The sequence below is a fragment of the Phocoena sinus genome, chromosome 10 (assembly GCF_008692025.1).
Source record: "Phocoena sinus isolate mPhoSin1 chromosome 10, mPhoSin1.pri, whole genome shotgun sequence".
NCBI lineage: Eukaryota > Metazoa > Chordata > Mammalia > Artiodactyla > Phocoenidae > Phocoena > Phocoena sinus.
This window is the reverse complement of record NC_045772.1, coordinates 11,538,060-11,556,454: the sequence shown is the minus strand read 5'-3', so window position 1 is coordinate 11,556,454 and position 18,395 is coordinate 11,538,060. Positions and strand designations below refer to the sequence as shown.

Genomic DNA, 18,395 nt, shown 5'->3' with positions numbered 1-18,395 from the left:
CCTGCAGCCACCCCACCTCAGCCTTCAGAGACTGCCCTGCTTCATGTATCACCAGTGATGTGTGTCTCTGAAGGCAGCAGCTGGGTCTGGCACGCAGCCAGCAGGCACTCGTGCTTGTGGAAGTGGACTTCCTACGGGGACCTCACAATGGACAACACTCCCCAGGAATGGATAATTTCAAGGGGTTTCAAGAACAAAAAAATTCAGGGCATTCACCTCCTAACAGGAATGTAAAACTACTAAAGCGCAAGAACAAAGGACGGAACCCGGATTATGAACTCCGGAGAGACTCTGCTGTATCTCACCCTCCCTCTCCCAAGGGCTACTCGGAGCAGGGCTGTCAATCATAACATAGGCGCGCGATGAAGGTAAGAGACTAGACAGACTTATACTTTACTCCAGCTGTCAAGCTGCAGAGAGCAACAATCAGACAAACGTTCCACCAGGTATCCAAGGCCCTCCTAGGCTCGGCAGAATCACAGAATCCAGCCCCACATCACTGTCTGGTTTAGGTTTCTTCCTCTGAAAGATACAAAAGCCACATCAAACTGGAGAATTGCTTATGATTTTCAACACCTCCACTCAGAAGTGAAACCTCGCAGATGCTCACATTTCCTCCAGTCACCTACTGGAGAAGCAGGTGAGAGAGCTCAAAGCCCGTGTAACTCACCTGGAGCATCTTTCCTCCCTCAGACCACTGGCTAACATCAGGGACTTCCGGTGCCTTCCTCTAGACGCTTCTTCCTTGCCCTAGCCTCTAAAAGACCACTCTCCTCCCTGACCCCGTCCTGTGATCTAAAGGCTCTGGAAGCAGCTTCTGGAGCCAGACTGACTGCTACTCCAAGTGACATCTCAGGGAACTCCCAGAAGTTTCCATCGAGGTTAGGACTGTGCGTACAGCTTGGGCCCCAGCTGGCACACGCTCACGCCAGACTTCGGAGGGAGGCTTGCTACAAACCTTCTTCTTCCTCCTCCTCCTCCTCCTCCTCCTCGTCGTCCTCATCCGAGCTGAAGGTGCCGTCGGGCAGGCTGTAGACGCGGATGACCTGCTTGTTGGGGTCCTTGAGGATGAGGTACTTGCCCTCCTCCAGCCTCATGCAGATGTCCACGACACAGCGCAGGATGCCCCAGGCGTTCTCCACGCTCAGGTTGATCTGGCTGGCGAACTCATTGGGCTTGAACTGCTGGGTGCCCAGGATGACGTGGCGTGACGAGTCTTTCACGTGGTACCGGGACACGTAACTATTGAGGGGAAGAGGAGTATTATGGTGGGGGGGGGACAGGCGGGCACAGAGACACAGCGACGCCTGGGGTCGAGTATCAGTTAAATGGTGACACCTGGCCTGACGCTTGTCCCAAGAAAAAGGAGAAAAGGCCAGCCCTCATCTCCCAACCTGCAGACGCCCCCTTCCAAAGATGAGCTCCCGGCCAGGAATCTCACCCAAGCTTGAGGTACTCGGATCCGGCCAGCAAAGCACAGCAGGTCCAGCGGGCCAACTTGTAGCTGTTGTTCTTCAGCTCGGTGGCAATGACGGCCCCTCGCTGAGAATCCAGCTTCTGACGCCAGTCAACGCCATTGCAGTGCTGCAGGAGGGGAGCCCCGGTTACACGGGCCAAGGCGGGCTCCCACTGCCCACGGCCTGCTGCCACTTCCGGCAGAGAAGCAACTCCTTAGTGGGCCTGACTGGGGAGGGGCGAGCCCACAGGTAAAGCAGAGGTCAGGCTTATCTTTTAAGAGGCAGGGCCTTGGTCCCTCCCTTGGGCAGCAGGTGCTCAACAGAGCACAACTCCTCCCTTCACAAGAGCTCATCCAGACCAGGACACGCACGCACACAAGTTAAAAAAACAAGCGCCACACAAGTGGTGAGGGCATGTGTTTATCACATGCTGGGCGGAGAGGAAGGGTTTTGCATGGGAGCCTCGCAGCTCCCCCATGGAGGATACTGGCAGAGGCTGGAGGTGAAGTGATCTGAGAGGGATGCGGGGAGAGACGGGCCGGTTGAGCCCCGGTGAGCATGGAGGCCCGCAGAGAGCGAGGTCAGGGTCTGGTGCTGTGCACACGCACAGAGACAGACAAAAAGCAGAGAGACCCCGGAGACCACCTTCTCCAGCCACCTCTTCCGCAGATGTGGGAACCTGGTCTCAGGGTGAAGTGACGGCTGAAGAGCACACGGCAGAGACTCCTAAACTTTCTTGGTTCCTGGCAACCCTAGGCCAGAAGAAATACTAAAGAGTTCCTTTTATTAAGGAGTTAGGTCCAAACCACTTAGGGGCAGTATTCTGACAGATGTCTCTGGGCTTTCTTCAAAAATTAAAACTATCCTGCAGCAGCCTTGTGAGGTTGCTGTGGCATTTTAAGGGCCTTTCCTCAAATCTGTGCTTCCTCAAGGAAGCAGTGTTTCGGACCATTAACTGGCAGAGATACTGAAGGGAGGGAGGAGTGAGTTAGGGAGGTCAGCTAACAATAGGCATCACGGAGAGGAGGGCCCGAAACTAGGGGGATGATGTCAGTGAGACCCAGAGCTGAGCAAGAAGACAGACTGCACCTGACAGCAGAATTCAGGAGTGCAAAGGAGGAGATGTTTGAGGCTCTGAGCCGAAGAGAGCAGGAGAGACAAAGCTGACGGACGGCCAAGCCAGAGGGAACGACAAACAAGGACGTTGGAAGGACAAGGTATTTTAGAAAAAAGAAAAAAACCAACAATGGAATGGGAGTCAGAATAGATTTCGGGAATCATTTTTAGAGTTCAAGGATGAGGCTCGGGGTAGGCAGAATTCTGAGTTGACCCCGGGTGACCTTGCTCTTGCAGAATTTGCTACCATGGAGTCTGGATGGAACGTGTGAGTATGATGAAATACCCGCGATCACGCTATCTCATGTCAAAAGGGATTCTGCAGATGGAGTTAAGGTCCCTTAAGACAGGAAGACCATCTGGGTGGGCCTCACCTAACCATGCGAGTTTCTTAAATCTGGGTGTAGAGGCTGGACACAGAGGGAGCCAGAGATTTCAAGCACGAAAAGAATCTTATGTTGCTGGTTTGAAGGTGGAGGGGACCACATGGAAAGAAATGTGGGTGGCCTCTAGGAGCTGAGCGGCCCCAGCTGACATCTGGCAAGAGAACAGGGGACCTCAATCTGACAACTGCAAGGAACTGAATTCTGCCAAAATGAGCTTGGAAGTGGATTTTCTTCCAGAAACTCTAGCTGAGAACTCAGTTCTGCTGAAACCCTAACTTTAGTTCCTGGATATTCTGAGCAGAGAACCAAGCCACACGATGCTAGACCTCTGACCTACCAAACTACGAGCTAATGGATGTCATTTTAAGCCTCCAAGTTTCCGTTACCTTGTTATGGAGCCAAAGAAGATGAATACATGCTATATAAAGAAGTGATTACGGCAAAATGACTTGCAAAGGGGACTGACCCTAAGAGAAGGCTCCACTGGGGGTCAAAAAGGAAGGGAACCAGCAAAGGAAACACGTGAAGGAAGTTGAGAAACGTGTAAGACTAGATTAAGGTACTAACACAGAGGGAACAGCCGCCATACAAATACAACGACACCATATGCTACAGGGAGGGCATGGTGGAAAGTCTAAGAAAAGGCCACTGGCCCAGAGCTAAGTTCGCAGCAAACCTTCCGGTGTGCTCTCAGCAGGTGATGGAGGCTGACGAGCATCTGGGGGTGAGACTCAGCAGCCTGGAATGCTAATCCCTTGGCTCTAATGAAAGCAGAGCACAGTGGCCCCCAAACTCCATCTCACTGGACCCTCGTTCAACACAGGCCCGGCCTTTCTGTCCTTGCACCAAGAATCCTTTATTCTACACAGCAGCACCGAGGAGCTCTGCCACCCATTTCAAATTCAGGCACGTAGCCCAGGTACTTTCAGAAAGGATGACAACCCAATAATCATGGCGCACCAGCCTGAGAGAGAACAGAAAGAGGAGGAAAAGCGAAGGACACGTGATTCTTTCAAGATGCCCCCTGAAGAGCGAAATCTGGGCTTATCTGAGAATCTCTGACTTCAGGAAGTGAAGGAGTTGGAAAAAGGGCATCTGAAGGTTGAAGACCAGGTAGGGGCTGCAGTAAGCGAAAGAACAGGTCAAAAAGAAGAGCTGCGTGGCCTACAGGAAACCTGCCAGCCCGGCTCATAAGGAAAGATCAAAATCACGCTTGCAAAGAGCAGAAATCAACAGGAAGTGGGAATGGAACAGAGGGACAGAAAGCACTGGAAGAAGGTAATTACCTCAAACACATGATCTCTTTCTCAGTAAGTAGGGGAAAAACTCAGAAGACAAAAAAAATCTCGGTAGCTCTCTAAGTGAGGTGAGGGGCAGACAGACATAGGATGGTACTCACCCTGGAGTCCCACTCGTTGAGGGTCTTGATGTTGATGAACGACACCTCCCCGTTGGCGCCAGTCATGACGCCGTCGTGCTCACAGCGGACGATGAGGTCAATGTCGTCTCCGAGCTTCCACCTGCGGTAACTGCAGGGAAGGAGGAGCTCCTTCAGTCAGCTGAGACCCTGGATTTCAGACACACCACCCACACAGGGCACGGGCACCAGGGAGGTGACATACCGGTAGGCCACAGAGGCAATCTCATTCTTATCCATGTCATCCTCCACAAACGGGTTTGGGTTGGGGAAGTTGTATCTTTCCTTCCCCTGCAAGGATGACAGAGGTGTCACGAGACGGCAGCAACTTGTCACCAAGGCAATCAGCCAGACCCTGCACCTCTGCTTTGTCACAGCCCTGACTAGGTCCCTAGCTCCTGAGGGGGCTCTGGGATCACTACGTGCTGTGCATCCCTTTACCCAAGCAAGCAGCCCGCGGACCACAACAGATGTAACAGCTCGCGTTCACCCCGCGCTTATGTTTGTCGCCCACGCGCTTTAGGTGTCTCATTTAAATAGCAATCTCGTCCCTCCTGTTTTGTTTTTCTCCATGGCACACACAGCCACTTGTCACAACGTATGTGTACTCAGGGTTTACTGTCTTTCCTCCTCCGTTGTAACAAAGCTTCTGAAGGGTTGCAACTATGGCTGGTTGCTGTATCCCCAGCTGGGAAACAGTGAGTGCACTTGTACACAGATATTTCAAGAAAAGGTCACAGTGTATCTAAGTGAAACAAGTATTATTGGTATTCTAATTTTACAGAGAAGAAACATGCCCAACACCACAAAGCTAAAAACAGGTGGATCTAGGGTTCAAAGTCAGGCTGTCTGATCTTAAAGCCCAAGCTCGGATCTCCTCTGTGACAGGCAGGGACCCCGTCTATCCTCACCAATCCCACAACCCCGGGGCTGACGACACGGCAGATGCTCAATCGACAGCAGCTGGAGTCGACAAGCTAAAAATGGATGCCCAGATGTTCCCAGGGCCTCACCATCCTCAGGCACTGCTGGGAGAAGTTGTGGTTGATGTAGGTTGCTTCCATGGCCAGGTTGCGGGGTGAGTTGAAGGAGTTGCCTTCATCTTGCGGGGGCTCGTTGGCTGTCTCACTCACCGTCAGGAGGTCTGCAAGAGCGTGACACAGCCAACCACTCACGAAACAGAGTCACCGAAGAGGTGCATGGCCCTTTGGGGAGCAGTGGCGATCCAGACACACACCCTTCCTCCAAAGAACCGCCATCTGCTAACATGGGTCCCCTGAGTGTGGGACACACTGGGGGGGAGCAGGGTGCGCTTCTGGATAACTTGAGACACTAACGTTAAATTCAGTCACGATCACGTGGAAGAAAGCCATACCTTTTCCTTCCTTTTGGATTCCTCAAGAGAATGTTTGATTTTATTAGTTTTTCAACAACGAGAAGCAACAGAATCACGTTTGGCTTCACTCCGCTATTCCTGAGTGGTTCTCATTCACTGTGTGTGCACGTACACACACGTATGGTGTAAGATATATGCGTATGTATTTTTTCCTTCGTAAATATGCTGAAGTATAAAAAAGGCATCAATCTAAAGGAAAACATGAAGTATGTACTAAAGGTGGTAGAGAGAGATGCCAGAAGTCAGGAAAGTGCTATTCAAATGAGTAAAAACTAGAAGCACGGTATTTGGGCACCATGAGGCCTCCGAAGGCTGACGCCCCCAGAGGGACTGCGGTGACAGTCCCTTCCCCTGTCGCTGAGGAGGCTGAGTGGGATTCTAACATGGCTGTTGACGCCTGTGAGGAGACAGACCCTCTTCTACCCGTTCTCTAGACCAGGGAATGGCTCTGAACCAACAAGGACACTCAGCACCTCTGTGCTGTTCCCGAACAGGCTTCGTACCAAAGTCAGAGTTGTCCCTCTTGTCAAAGAAGAGCTTGGACCCGACTCTCTGGACGACGATGTCCCAGGAATACACGGAGCGGGTGCAGCTCATCAGTGTGGCCAGAATGGCATCGGTGGCAAACACGTTCCCCTGAGTTTTTGCCAGCTGCAGAGGACAGAAGAGAGATGAGGCTACTTCAGGCTTGAACTGAACATTCACAGCAGGGGAAGGACTCCTCTGTAAGGCGCGTTCACACCCACACCCTTGTCTGAGCAAGGCTGCAGCAAGCCAGCCAGCAAACTTGTGTCCTGGGGTCCAAGGAACTGCAGCTCCCTGAGCACCTGCTGTATCCCAGGAGAGCACTGCCCGATGCTGCCATCCTCACCCCAGCGGCACGTGGTAAGTACATTTACCCCGATTTACAGGTAAGAAAGCTAAGGCCTCAGAGAGGTGAAGCCAGGAAGCGCGGCAGAGCTGGGACCCGGGCCCAGCTTCACCTAACATCAACACTTATGGTCTGGCCAGCAAAGTGCTCTTATTTTCATCTAATCCTAAGTCGATTCAGAAGAGTCTCATCTACAGGGGCTTCCGAGGCCCAACCGATTCACACGCATCCCCGCATCTCTGTCCCGAGGCCTCAACACTCCCCGTGGGCGGGCAGGTGCGGGGCAGGGGGCGCCCACCTTCCGGATGACGGGGTCGTCCGTGGTGGTGACAGTGTGGAAGATGCGCTTGATGCTCCGCAGCGGCTTCTCGCTCCTCGTGGTGATGCGGTCGAAGGCTTTGTCGTAGTATTCCAGGGCCCCGCAGCACTCGCTGAGGGGAGAGCAGGCAACACGTGCTAAGCGAAGGGGAAGAAGACCACCTACTTCTTTCCTGTTAAGCCATGGATCCAAAGTCTAGAGTATGAGAGATGAAAACATTCTCTGACTCGACTCTCAGTGCCTGCTCCGGGCCCTGCCCCCTCAGCTCCTGATGTGGCTCCACAGAACAGTGAGGACACAACTGATTCTGCTCCGCCTCCCCATTTTAAAGACAGGGAGGCTGAGGCCAAGACAGGGAGAGCGGCAGTTACAGAGCCCGCAGCAGGCACGCTGACTCGGTCTGGTGCCCAGCTCCCCGCTAAGTTATTTCCATCTACTGGCCCTTTGAGGTAAGGAGCTCTTTGAAATGTAAGCAAAAGCTTCATGACTCCTGAAGAACTGCTATCTTTCTCTTTCTGCCCTCAGAGCTGTAGAACTTAACTTTTCCTTTTGCTCAGGATTTCAGGAAGTGGAAAGAAATCTGGAGTTTAACAGCAAATTTCTTTCTGCCAACAAGAGTTCTGTAACTTAATTCTTCTTTTTGTAAATTTATTTATTTTTGGCTGTGTTGGGTCTTCGTTTCTGTGCAAAGGCTTTCTCTAGTTGTGGTGCGCGGGCCTCTCACTATCGTGGCCTCTCCCGTTGCGGAGCACAGGCTCCAGACGCGCAGGCTCAGTAGTTGTGGCTCACGGGCCCAGTTGCTCCGCGGCACGTGGGACCCTTCCAGACCAGGGTTCGAACCCGTGCCCCCTGCATCGGCAGGCAGATTCTCAACCACTGCGCCACCAGGGAAGCCCACTTAATTCTTCTTTTGCTCACAATGCCAGGAAGTTCAAAGAGAGCTGAAGTTTTTTTTTTTTTTGGCCGTGCCGTACAGCCTGTGGGATTCTAGTCCCCCAACTAGGGATTGAACCCGTGCCCTTGGCAGTGAAAGTGTGGAGTCCTAACCACTGGACCGCCAGGGAATTCCCGAGGAGAGGAAGTTTTAATATCAGTAAACTTCTTTCTGCTTTCCCCCTCTTGGCACTGCTTTTTAAAACCTGTCTGTCAATCTTATGCACCTTTGGAAATCCTAGGGCTTAGGCCAACGGTCATCACCAGCTGGTGCGCACACAAGGGTGTGGTGGACAGGAGTAAAAGACGTCACCTACATGTCCTGGGGCTCTGACACTTCCAAGTAGCGCATCTTCATTAACTGAGGAAAGTCCATCTCCTCCTTCACCTCCCAGTCACTGCGGACTTCCACCGAGGAGTCTCGGGGCTTCTGTTGGGGGAAACCGTTGGAGGGGAAAAATGACAGCCAGTGCAAAATGTAAGCAAAAGGCAGGTTAACAGTACAAAGGCTTTTATTCAATAAATATATCCAGAACATTTACTACGTGCTGGCTGTTTTCCAGCAGCGTCCCTGACTCCTAGGAGCTTACAATCTGGAAGAAGACCGAAGGGACGAGAGCTCAGAAACAAATGGGAATTCTACTCCTCAGTAATGATGCCACCCTGGGAACATCAGCTCTTCTGTATTCCTACATTTTATACAGGAGCTACAACAGCTCCTTTATATTTCTCTCAGGGTATCAGCTGTTTATTCTTGCTGCTACAGCAAGCACCATGTCCAGCAAAATGTAACTTCCACAGTTGTACCTTCACGCTTGCTCACATGTCTTCTACTCTCACCACGCCCACATAAACACTTGTACAGGAATGCCCACGGGGGCATCATTCCTAATATGCCCCAGAGTAAAACCGCCCCGTGCCCATCAGTGGTGAACGGATGAACAAAATGTGGTCCATCCATCTAACGGAATGTGGCGATAGAAAGGAACGAAGCGCCGACATGTGCTACATCATGGATTAGCCTAGAAAACATGATGCTTGGTGAAAGGAGCCAGTCATGAAAGATCATTCCGCTATGATTCATTTCTATGAAATGTGTGGGGCAGGCAAATCTGGAGACAGAAAATAGATAAGGGGCAGCCGAGGGCTGGGGAGGAGAGGGGCTGACTGGCACAGCGTACCGGGCTTCTTTTTAGAGTGCTGAAAACCTTCTGACACGGACTGTAATGACGGCTGTAGCACTCTGTCAGTGCACTACAAGTCACCGAAATGTACACTGTAAATGGGTGACTTGTATAGTTTGTGCACTATACCTCAACAAAGCTGTTATAAAACCAAACAAATAAACAAAATCAAATTCCCGGACAGAATTCTGATATGGATATACTACCTGTGATTTTTGGTCCCATTTCTGCCTCACTCCAAATTGTTTCTGGAATTTTTTCTGCAGTCGTATGCGTTCTCTGGAAAGACAGGAAAACTGTGCTTTCGGTGCAGATTTTTAAGGAAAACAGGGGCTTAAAAAAAAGAGCAGACCAACAGGGCGCACACTAGACATGCTAGAGAGGCATACTGCCCCCACTACTGACCAGTATTACGCATATATTTTACTCCATCTATCCGGCTGTCCACTGGCAGCCCCAGCTTGGGCAGGGCTACTATCCTACCCAGCTCCAGGGACTCACAGGCCCCAGCGTGAATGGGGCTCCCCGGAGTTGTGCCACAGCAGACCCAAGCCTAGGTAAGCTCCGAAGTTGCCTCCTATATGCCTCTGCTTCCCTTCAGTAGTCACATCCTCTGCAAGTGTCCTGCCCATGCTCTCTGCCGTTAACAGCTCTTCGAGAATGACCCCAGGGCTGAGACAGCGGCTTAACTGGCCCTGGGAAGACTTTCTGGTTTTCCTGCAATGGTGGGGAAGACGACTATTCTGCTCTGGCCTCCTGCCATCAGAGTGCAGTCGGTCCTGGAAGAATATCTTGTTCTGCCAGGATGGGCACCTCACCTCTCCTTCTGCTTGGCGCTCTTAGGCAGGGTCTGCAGGTTGAACTGCAACATGTTCCGTCGATCCTTGTCTCTGCGGAGGTTCCGCTGGGAAGCAGGAAAAAACATCCACATTAAAATCTTGGAGATCTGGCTTACAACTGGCAGTGCCTAATGGGAGGCCATTAGAGTTAGTTTAGGATGCAAACCCAAATCGCACGTTTTACTCTGCTTTTATAGAATCAACATCCGGGGGTTTACAAGTATGCACAGGCATACCTCAGAGACATTCTGGGTTTGGTTCCAGACCTCCACAGTAAAGTATCACAATAAAGCGGGTCACACGACTCTCTTGCTTTACCAGCGCATATAAAAGCTATGCTATACGCATGGTCTACACCACACTGCAGACTATTCGTGCGCGATACCACTGTTTCTAAAAAACCAATGTCTACACCTTAATTAAAAAAACACCTTATTGCTAACAAACGTTAACCACCATCTGAGCCTTCAGTGAGCAGTAACGTGAGCCATCACGGATCATAGATCACCATAACAAATGTAATAATAGTGAAAAAGTTCGAAATATTGTGAGAATTACTTAAATGTGACATAGAGACATGAAGTGAGCCAAATGCTGTTGGAAAAAAAGGCGCCAAAAGACTCGCTCGATTCAGGGTTGCCACAAACCTTCCATTTGTAAAAAAAAAAAAAAAAAAATCTGCGAAGCACAACAAAATGACATACGTTTGTACTTGGAATCAGATTTATATCCACACGCAGTTTTTACTGAAGTAGGTTTACTGGCTCTTATTAGAGTTGTTGAGTTTGTCTCTCTATGTAAGAAGATGCAGCCCAGCTGGACGATCTACTTAATAAATCCTGGACACAGCAATTAAGTGAGGCAACAGACACAGATCACCTTGTTAATCCAGCGCTAACATCCATCCTTAGCACACACGTCCTTGCTACTGGTCAACAGAAAGCTCAACTATTTAAATGCATCCCTGGACTTAGTACCCATTTATTTTAGCACAACTGTCACTGAATAGCTACTTGGAATTCGCTAGAAGACCCACAATAGCATGCTCTCCTCTCAGCAGTACTACACGGTAGCATTTTTAGCAGCAGGTGACAGCCCCAAGACGGTCAGATTGCTGGCTCTTGGCCTACCTGTGCAAACCGCATCCGATTCCGCTGGTAGGCAGTCTTCTGTGTGCGTGCGGTATCCACCAGCTGGAAACTAGTTTCATCCTCCTCGTGGAAGTAAGCATACTGACTCCCACCTCCAAACTGAGAGGAGTACTTATCTGGAGGCAAAGGTGACAGCGTGTAACAACACTGCCTACAGATTTTACAAATACATGGTGGTCTAAAGGCCTGCTATTTAAAGTGTGGTCTCAGGACCTGACCCATCGGCTGGGATCATCTTAGATGTACAGACTCACAGCCTCACCCCAGACCCACGGAATCAGAATCAGCATCTTAATAAGATCCCCAGCTGATTCGTACGCACATTCAAGTTTGAAAAGCTCTGGTCCAAAGAACTTTCTAAGTCAAGACAGAGTCTGAGGAACTTAAGCCCATCTGACTCTCTGCCTTAGTCTGTAGGAATATGAGTTAAAATCTACTCTCTCAGGAGAGGCAAGTATGCGGTCTAAGTGTCGTCACTGTTGTCATCAGGTGCCCCAGGCGGACGTGGCTAATGGGCTATGACTGACTTTCTTGCTGACCTCAGACTCAGATAATCTTAACTCAGTATTCCAGGGAGCCACTTCCAGCTCTCTCAGCTGGCACAGAGGGAAGAAGCCAATTTACTGTACCAGGATCTTAAAACCCGGAGTTTAAAACTGGGATCCACTGACTGGCCTCGCAGGTTCAATAAATTGCAATGAAATGAAAAATGGGAACATGTTCACCAGATTTGTAAAAGGGGCCGTGGCTCCCCAAAAGTGTGGGGGGGGAACCCACTATAATAGGCCTAACCTCTTTAATGAACAGTCTAAGTTGAGGCTATTTCCAAAAAGAATGTGGATTGTTTCCACAGTCCAGAATATGCCCTGAAATACTATGAATTATTATCAGCCTTTTGTTCCCATCCTAGAATGCTTTCAGGTGGAGGTTACTAGAAAAACTAACAATCCCCCAAGGCCCTGATCCGGGCAGTCAGGCAGAGAACACTTACTTGTGTACCTCTTATCTTGGTACGTGGCCCCCGTCCAGTCTGCAACCTAGTAAGAGCAACAAGGGAAGAAGACATGGAGCACGGGTCAGCCAGGTGGGTTTCTGTTCACTCAGAAACCCCCCAAAGTGAGGACACGGTGTGCACAAGTGTCAGGACTGGCTCAGGATGGCTTTTTAAGAGCCCAGCTCTCCTATGACCACTGGAAGTATCCAGATGGATACTATATAATGGATACTATATATACTATATAATGGATACTTATAACCCTGATGCTTTTCAGAGAATAAAATTGAAACGAACTTGGAGGAGCAGCCTCAGGTTAAGAGATTCAGACCCCCGCTGACAGGCGAGTACCTTTCCTAGCCGATCTCCTTTGCTGAATGGCTGGTAGGGCATATCCCGAAACTGCTCGGGAACCGCACAGGGACCCCAGCCTGAGGGGTTGTCCTGGATCACGGGTGTCATGAACTTTGCCATCTTCTAAAACCTTAAGAATACAAACGATATAAGCAGCCCCATGAAGAAAAGCCTCAAATAAAAAAAAAGCCTTCCATTTGAGGTAAGCTAAGACATGAATGACAAAATTAAAAATGCAAAACAGAACCCTCAACTGTTGAGCTACTCCCCACTCAACGTCTTCTTGTAAATAATGTTGTGAGTGCTTAAAACTCAGGAGACTGCCACCAGAATTGATGTATCACATTTCATTGACTTTTTCTTCACTGCACCACCTCCGAAACGAGTCTGCACCTTCTGCTTGATGGGGTGTCATAGTGTAATTGGCAGTTTTTCTTTCTTGGTGTTACATGAAATAATTGTGCTTCTTAAAATGAGTGGTACCTCACATATTTGATGAAACGTAGTAACTTTTTTTCAAGTGTAATAAGTACGCTGTAGTTCTCGTTCTCACCGTCACCAGGCATACAATATTTAATCCCTAAGCCTCAGTCTCTTCATCTGTCAAATACATAAGATCCTTGTTTTATTTCTATCAGAGAATCAGTGAAAGCCGTATGTATTAATTAACGTATTTGGAAATGATTCCATTGTAAAACGCTGCACAATTACTCCTGAGTCTTACAAAAATACATTTACACACAGTGCTGAGAAGAAAACAAGGGTCCGTGAATATATCCTGAAATGTAACTTTCCTTTGTTGTTCTTCTGATTTTCTGTCAATGAAAATCCTTACGCAGAGCAAGCAGACACAGGGTCAGGCAAAAGGCCCGCCAGAAGGCTGAGGAGGCCACCAGAAACCTTAGTTCATAAAAGTGGCCATACAGCCAATGTTCATAAACATTATGAGTACCAGGCATGTTCTTAGTGCTTACCACACATAAATTCATTAACTCCTCCCAACAATCCCAAGGTAGGGCCAGTATTAGCCCCACTTTCCAGATAAAAAAACTGAAGCACAGAGAAATCAAGAAATTGCCCGAAGTCACAACACTAATGGACGAAAAATTTGAACCCAGGCAAACTGGCTCCAGGGTCCACACTCTGTGTAAAAACCAGGGGCTCCAGACACATGTTCGCCTGACAGGTCCTATCAAAAACTTACGCATTTATCATCCACTGTAATCCCCTGAAAATGCTCAGAAGCTGAGTCCCAGGGGAAAATTCATTACACAAACATTTCTGGAGTCTGGACAGCAATCAAAGAGGGCTGGGTATTAAACTTAGGAAACTCTCTTAATTGTTCAACGATAGGGAGATTAAGGCTTCCTACAGAGGGGACACTTGGGTGACAGCAAAAGGGAATGACCTGGGAGCTCCATCCTGCAGCTTGAACTTAAGACACACTACAGGAAGCGGACTGAGGGAAGCAGTGGTGGTCTCAAAACAATTCACATTAAATATTTATCAGGCTCCTACACGTGTCAGACGCAACACCACTAACCCTCCCACCTCGCCCCCATTTTAGAGATAAAAATCTGCAGTTCAGCCAGATCAAGCAGTTGACTTGCCCATCATTTCAAAAAAGATTTGGTTTCCAGGGTCGTCTGCCCTAAGTCCAACACTCTTCCTATTATTTTATAAGCTGGGCAGCGGCCTGAAAAGATCTGGGGTTTCAGTCCCTACTGACAACACAGTGAGATATCTCCAAACACACTTAAAAAAATCGACTTGTTTTATCAGAGCTGGAGACAAACGGGCTCAAGGCTTGACATGCATTTCTCTGGGGGGGGGGGGGGCGGGAGGAAGTCACCTGGTTTCAACGCACGTAAAATAAGAGTGAGCACAATGGAACCAACAGGGGAAACTAAATCTTTCAGTTAAAACGGAGTGACAGCTGTACTGGCTACAGGGGGATGAGGAGGCACCAACAGGGCAGCCAGAAGGGGCCTTCCGGTTGGCAGGCCACGGTACTGGGTATGTTATGGCAACCACTGCAGGTCGTTCCCCATCAATTCCTGGGGGGTAGAGTTTCAGATCAGAGATCAATCAACTCCATCCTGGCCTCCCATTTCACAGAAAAGGGAAGGAAACATTTGGACCGTGAACCCCTCAGAGAGGGCCGAACACCGCTCAGCTTGGAACCCCCAATACCTCTTTCATAGCAGCTCAGGGAGCCGTGGGCCGCTTTAAAAAGACCCTGAGACCCAGCTGGGTTAAATGACATAATCACATTCGCCCAGCCCATGGCCGCTAAACGGAGTCTAGGGCCAGAGACCTCAGCCACAAGGCTCTGCCCCGCACTGGGTCGGACCTGGGACCCCGAAGGCAGTGTCCTGCCCCGCCCAGCGGAGGGACAGCGGCGGCAGGTGGGGGTGTACGGGGGTTTCTTCCGGTAGGCCCCCAAAGGCCAGGAGCCGCCCAACTCGGCTCCGGAGGTCCGCGAAACGCTACATAACACACTGCTCACCTGCAACGGCCTGAGCCGGGCCGGATGGCGAGAGATTGTCCAGGCCGGAGACCGCACCACCGCCTGTGGACGGATGATCTGGGAAAACAGGAAAAAACGCGCGCGCAGCGGCCGGCGCCGTAAACACAACCGGCGCTGTCGTAAACTGCTCCCCAGCTTCCTTCCGGTTCGGCGGCAGAACGCACGAGTCGTAAAGCAAAGGCAACCCGGAAGTTCGTCACTGTTCTTTTCGAGCTGTTCCGATTAGTCTGCAAGACGCCGGAGGATGTTTACAGTTACGTCATGGGACACCCGGCGACGCTCCGAGAGGGTTTTCAAGTTTCTTGAAACGAGGCGGCCCTGCAGTCGAAGCTGGAGGCCGAGAGTGGCTAACAGCCCCCCCCTGTGTCCCACAATGCCTTGCGGGCCGCTTCGGTACCTCTGTATCCCACAGTGCCCCGCGGCTCCTGCCTTCTTTAAGCGATCGTGTTGTTCGATTCTCATTGGTAGGGGAAGGTCGAGTGTCTTAGGCGTATATCGTCGCGACGCGCTGTTCTTCGGAAACTGAGGCCAGGAGGTGCAAAGTGACCTGCGTAGATCAGACTACTAGTGTAGTGGGTGGTTGCCAGGGTTCAAACCATACCTCCACAGTTCTAAAACTTTATTATTTGACAGATTTCTGGAGCGCTAATTTGAAAAATGCAGATTCCGGGTCTCCTTTCCATAGATTGTTATACCAGCATGTCTTAGCTGGAGCCCAGAATCTGCATTTTAATGAGCAGCTGTGATTCTGAAGTGGCGACCAGGAAGCACTTTCCTACGATGGCAGCTGTGCTGTCCTTTTTGAAACCCAGCCTACGGAGTTTGTCCTGGAGTCTTACTGGGGAATTTCAAAACATCGAAAGAGAATCTGAGCGCGCGATTTTTGTTCAAACCTCAGATTCTTTTCTACCTGGCTTCTTAGGTTTCCTTATCAGTCTCGCAGCGTGTCTCCTTTATTGGGAAATATATTTGCTGTTAGAGCAGATATCTATTCTTGGCTCTGCCACTTTCTAGCTGTGTAGCCTTTACCTCCCTGGACCTCAGTTTCCTTATCTGTAAATTGGAGAAGATAAAAAGGGGGTGCCGTGAGGGTAAAGATAAATGTATGTGAAAATGCTCAGGAATCCCACTTACCAGTTGGGCAAACTTAGGTTATTCGATCTCTCTGAAACCTTATTTATTTGTAAAATGAAAATGTTAACAGCATCTGTTTCCATAAGTTCTCTCCTAATCTGCTCATCTTCCAGTTTTCCTACTTTTTGTTCATGCTATCCAGTGAATGGTGCTCATTGCAAAACCTTGTAGTCATTATTGGTAGCTCCTTTTCCCTTTTCCACCACATTCAATCCTTCAGTAACTCCTCTTTATTCTTTCAAAAGACGTCTTGAGGGCTTCCCTGGTGGCGCAATGGTTGAGAGTCCGCCTGCCGATGCAGGGGACACGGGTTCGTGCCCTGGTCCGGGAAGATCCCACATGCCGTGGAGCGGCTAAGCCCGTGAGCCATGGCCACTGGGCCTGCACGTCCGGAGCCTGTGCTCCGCAACGGGAGAGGCCACAACAGGGAAAGGCCCGCGTACCGCAAAAAAAAAAAAAAAAAAAAAAAAAAGACGTCTTGAGGAAATTCCCTGGTTGTCCGGTGGTTAAGACTCTGTGCTTTCACTACAGGGGGCACGGGTTTGATCCCTGGTCGGGGAACTAAGATCCTGCAAGCCTCAAGGCGTGCCCCCCCCCCCAAAAAAAACCTATCGTGAATGCCACCACTTTTCCCCCACCATCTCCACCCTCATGCTTGGACTCCCAGTGTCCACTCTTGTCCTTCTAGGGTTCCTTCTCTGCATGATGATCAAAATAATCTATTCACAACCTTCTAGCAGCTTCCCATTACGTACTTGGAGTAAAATACAAGTGTCTTCCTGTGGACTGTCTGGTCCTGGCTACCTATCATCTTTATATCCTGCCATTTTATACTCTCCGCTAGCTATCATGCTTTTTTTTTGGTCGCACTGCATGGCTTGCAGGATAGTTCTCCGAACAGGGATCAAGTTTGGGCCCCGGCAGTGAAAGTGCCGTGTCCTAACCGCTGGACCACCAGGGAGTTCCCAATCATGTTTTTCTTTTTATGCCACAGGGCTGTGGTGAGAATTAAATGAGTTAATGTAAGTTCTTGGAATGGTACCAGGAACATGGCGGGCGAGAGTGAATGAGGACAGGGCAAGGCTACTCAGGGGTGGTTGGTTGAGGACACAGGCTGGTGAAGATCTAGGGGAGATGTATTCCCGTCACGAGAAAACAGCAGGTGACAAGGTCTCAAGGCAGGAAGGAACCTGGGTATGACCCAGAAAGAAGAAGTGGCCACGTAGAAATGTGCAGGCCACGGAACAGAGTACGGGATTTTATCCTCAGGATAAAGGTAAGCTACTGAAGGATTTTGAAGTGGGGAGGGAGGGAGGTCATGCCCTGATTTAATGTAAAGGAGGGTCATCCTGTGGAGACTGGATAGGCAGAAAGAGGCAGCAGAGGCCTCCATTGAGAAAGGAATGGAGGAAGGATCTTCCACCCAAGCCCAGGGACCCATAATTGAGAATGAGACAGACACTCCAAATCCTTCTCCATCTGGGGTGGGCAGAGACGTCACAGCCAGAATGGAAAAGACGATGAAACTTTGACACAAGAGAGAGACTGCAGCAGATGGCCTGTGGGCCCACGGCAAAAAAAAAACAACCAAAAAAACACCAAAAAACAAAAGACATGATCCAAGCAATTCAGCAAAAGTACATCTCCCCCTATATTTTAGCACATATTACAACTTACTATTGATTTTGAGTACATTATCATTAATTGAGTCCCTATTTATGTGCCCAGGGTAATGTGCTAAATTCATTTTCTCATTTAATTCTCACAAAACCCCATCCATTCATTCATCAATTCCCCAAATATGTGTCACCAGGCACTGTTCTAGGTGAGACAGCAAAGCCTCTACCTCACAGAGCTGACACTCTAGAAGCAGAGATGGAGCCTAAACAAGGAAACAAAAATATTTCAGAGCACGAGGAGAACTATGAAGAAATGAAGCAGAGTCGGAGGGCGAGGAGGGATGGAGAGAGAAGCAGCTGTTTTAGGAGTGGTGGTCGAAGATCTCTTTGAGGAGATAACTCTTGAGCAGACACAGGGATGATGGGACCAGGCCAGCCGTGAGTAAATCTGGGTTCATGTATGTTTCTTCTATCACATGGAGCACCCCGAGGGGGTGGGGGTAGGGCCTGTGTTCTCAGTTGCTAGAACAGTGTCTGGCATAGAGCAGGTGACCAGTAAGCATTTGTTGACTAAATCAATGAATAAAGGGATCAAAATTGGTGTGAGATCATTTATTCAGCTTGCATTAGGACCCTGTGTATATAATGATCAATAGTGAGAGTCTTGCCTTCAAAGAGCTTCTGTTCTAGCCAAG

General features: G+C 49.6%; 1 protein-coding gene across 2 annotated transcripts; it reads right to left on the bottom strand.

Moving 5' to 3' along the window:
• Positions 1-369: 369 nt before the first annotated feature.
• On the bottom strand, positions 370-15,395 carry EIF3D (eukaryotic translation initiation factor 3 subunit D). Of its 2 annotated transcripts, none has more exons than XM_032644572.1 (15): positions 14,927-15,395; positions 12,415-12,547; positions 12,061-12,106; positions 11,049-11,185; positions 9,898-9,983; positions 9,286-9,358; positions 8,213-8,325; positions 6,942-7,074; positions 6,276-6,423; positions 5,390-5,520; positions 4,582-4,667; positions 4,359-4,488; positions 1,442-1,584; positions 959-1,242; positions 370-522 (listed from the first exon to the last, which is right to left on the bottom strand). In XM_032644572.1, the coding sequence occupies exons 2-15, from the start codon at positions 12,535-12,537 to the stop codon at positions 509-511; spliced, it is 1,647 nt and encodes a 548-aa protein (XP_032500463.1). In that variant the 5' UTR covers positions 12,538-12,547; positions 14,927-15,395; the 3' UTR covers positions 370-508. The 2 variants fall into 2 exon arrangements, with proteins under 2 accessions (XP_032500463.1, XP_032500464.1); XM_032644573.1 differs by having other exon boundaries at positions 1,082-1,242; positions 14,927-15,083.
• Between the last annotated feature and the right edge of the window lie 3,000 nt (positions 15,396-18,395).

Excerpts from the sequence above, each read along its gene's own strand:
- EIF3D (XM_032644572.1), bottom strand. The coding sequence starts at position 12,537 with ATGGCAAAGTTCATGACACCCGTGATCCAGGACAACCCCTCAGGCTGG. Across the intron at positions 5,521-6,275 it reads GAGGGACAACTCTGACTTTG|ACCTCCTGACGGTGAGTGAG; the intron begins GTACGAAGCCTG and ends ACGCTCTTGCAG. Across the intron at positions 1,243-1,441 it reads TCCGAGTACCTCAAGCTTGG|TTACGTGTCCCGGTACCACG; the intron begins GTGAGATTCCTG and ends TCCCCTCAATAG.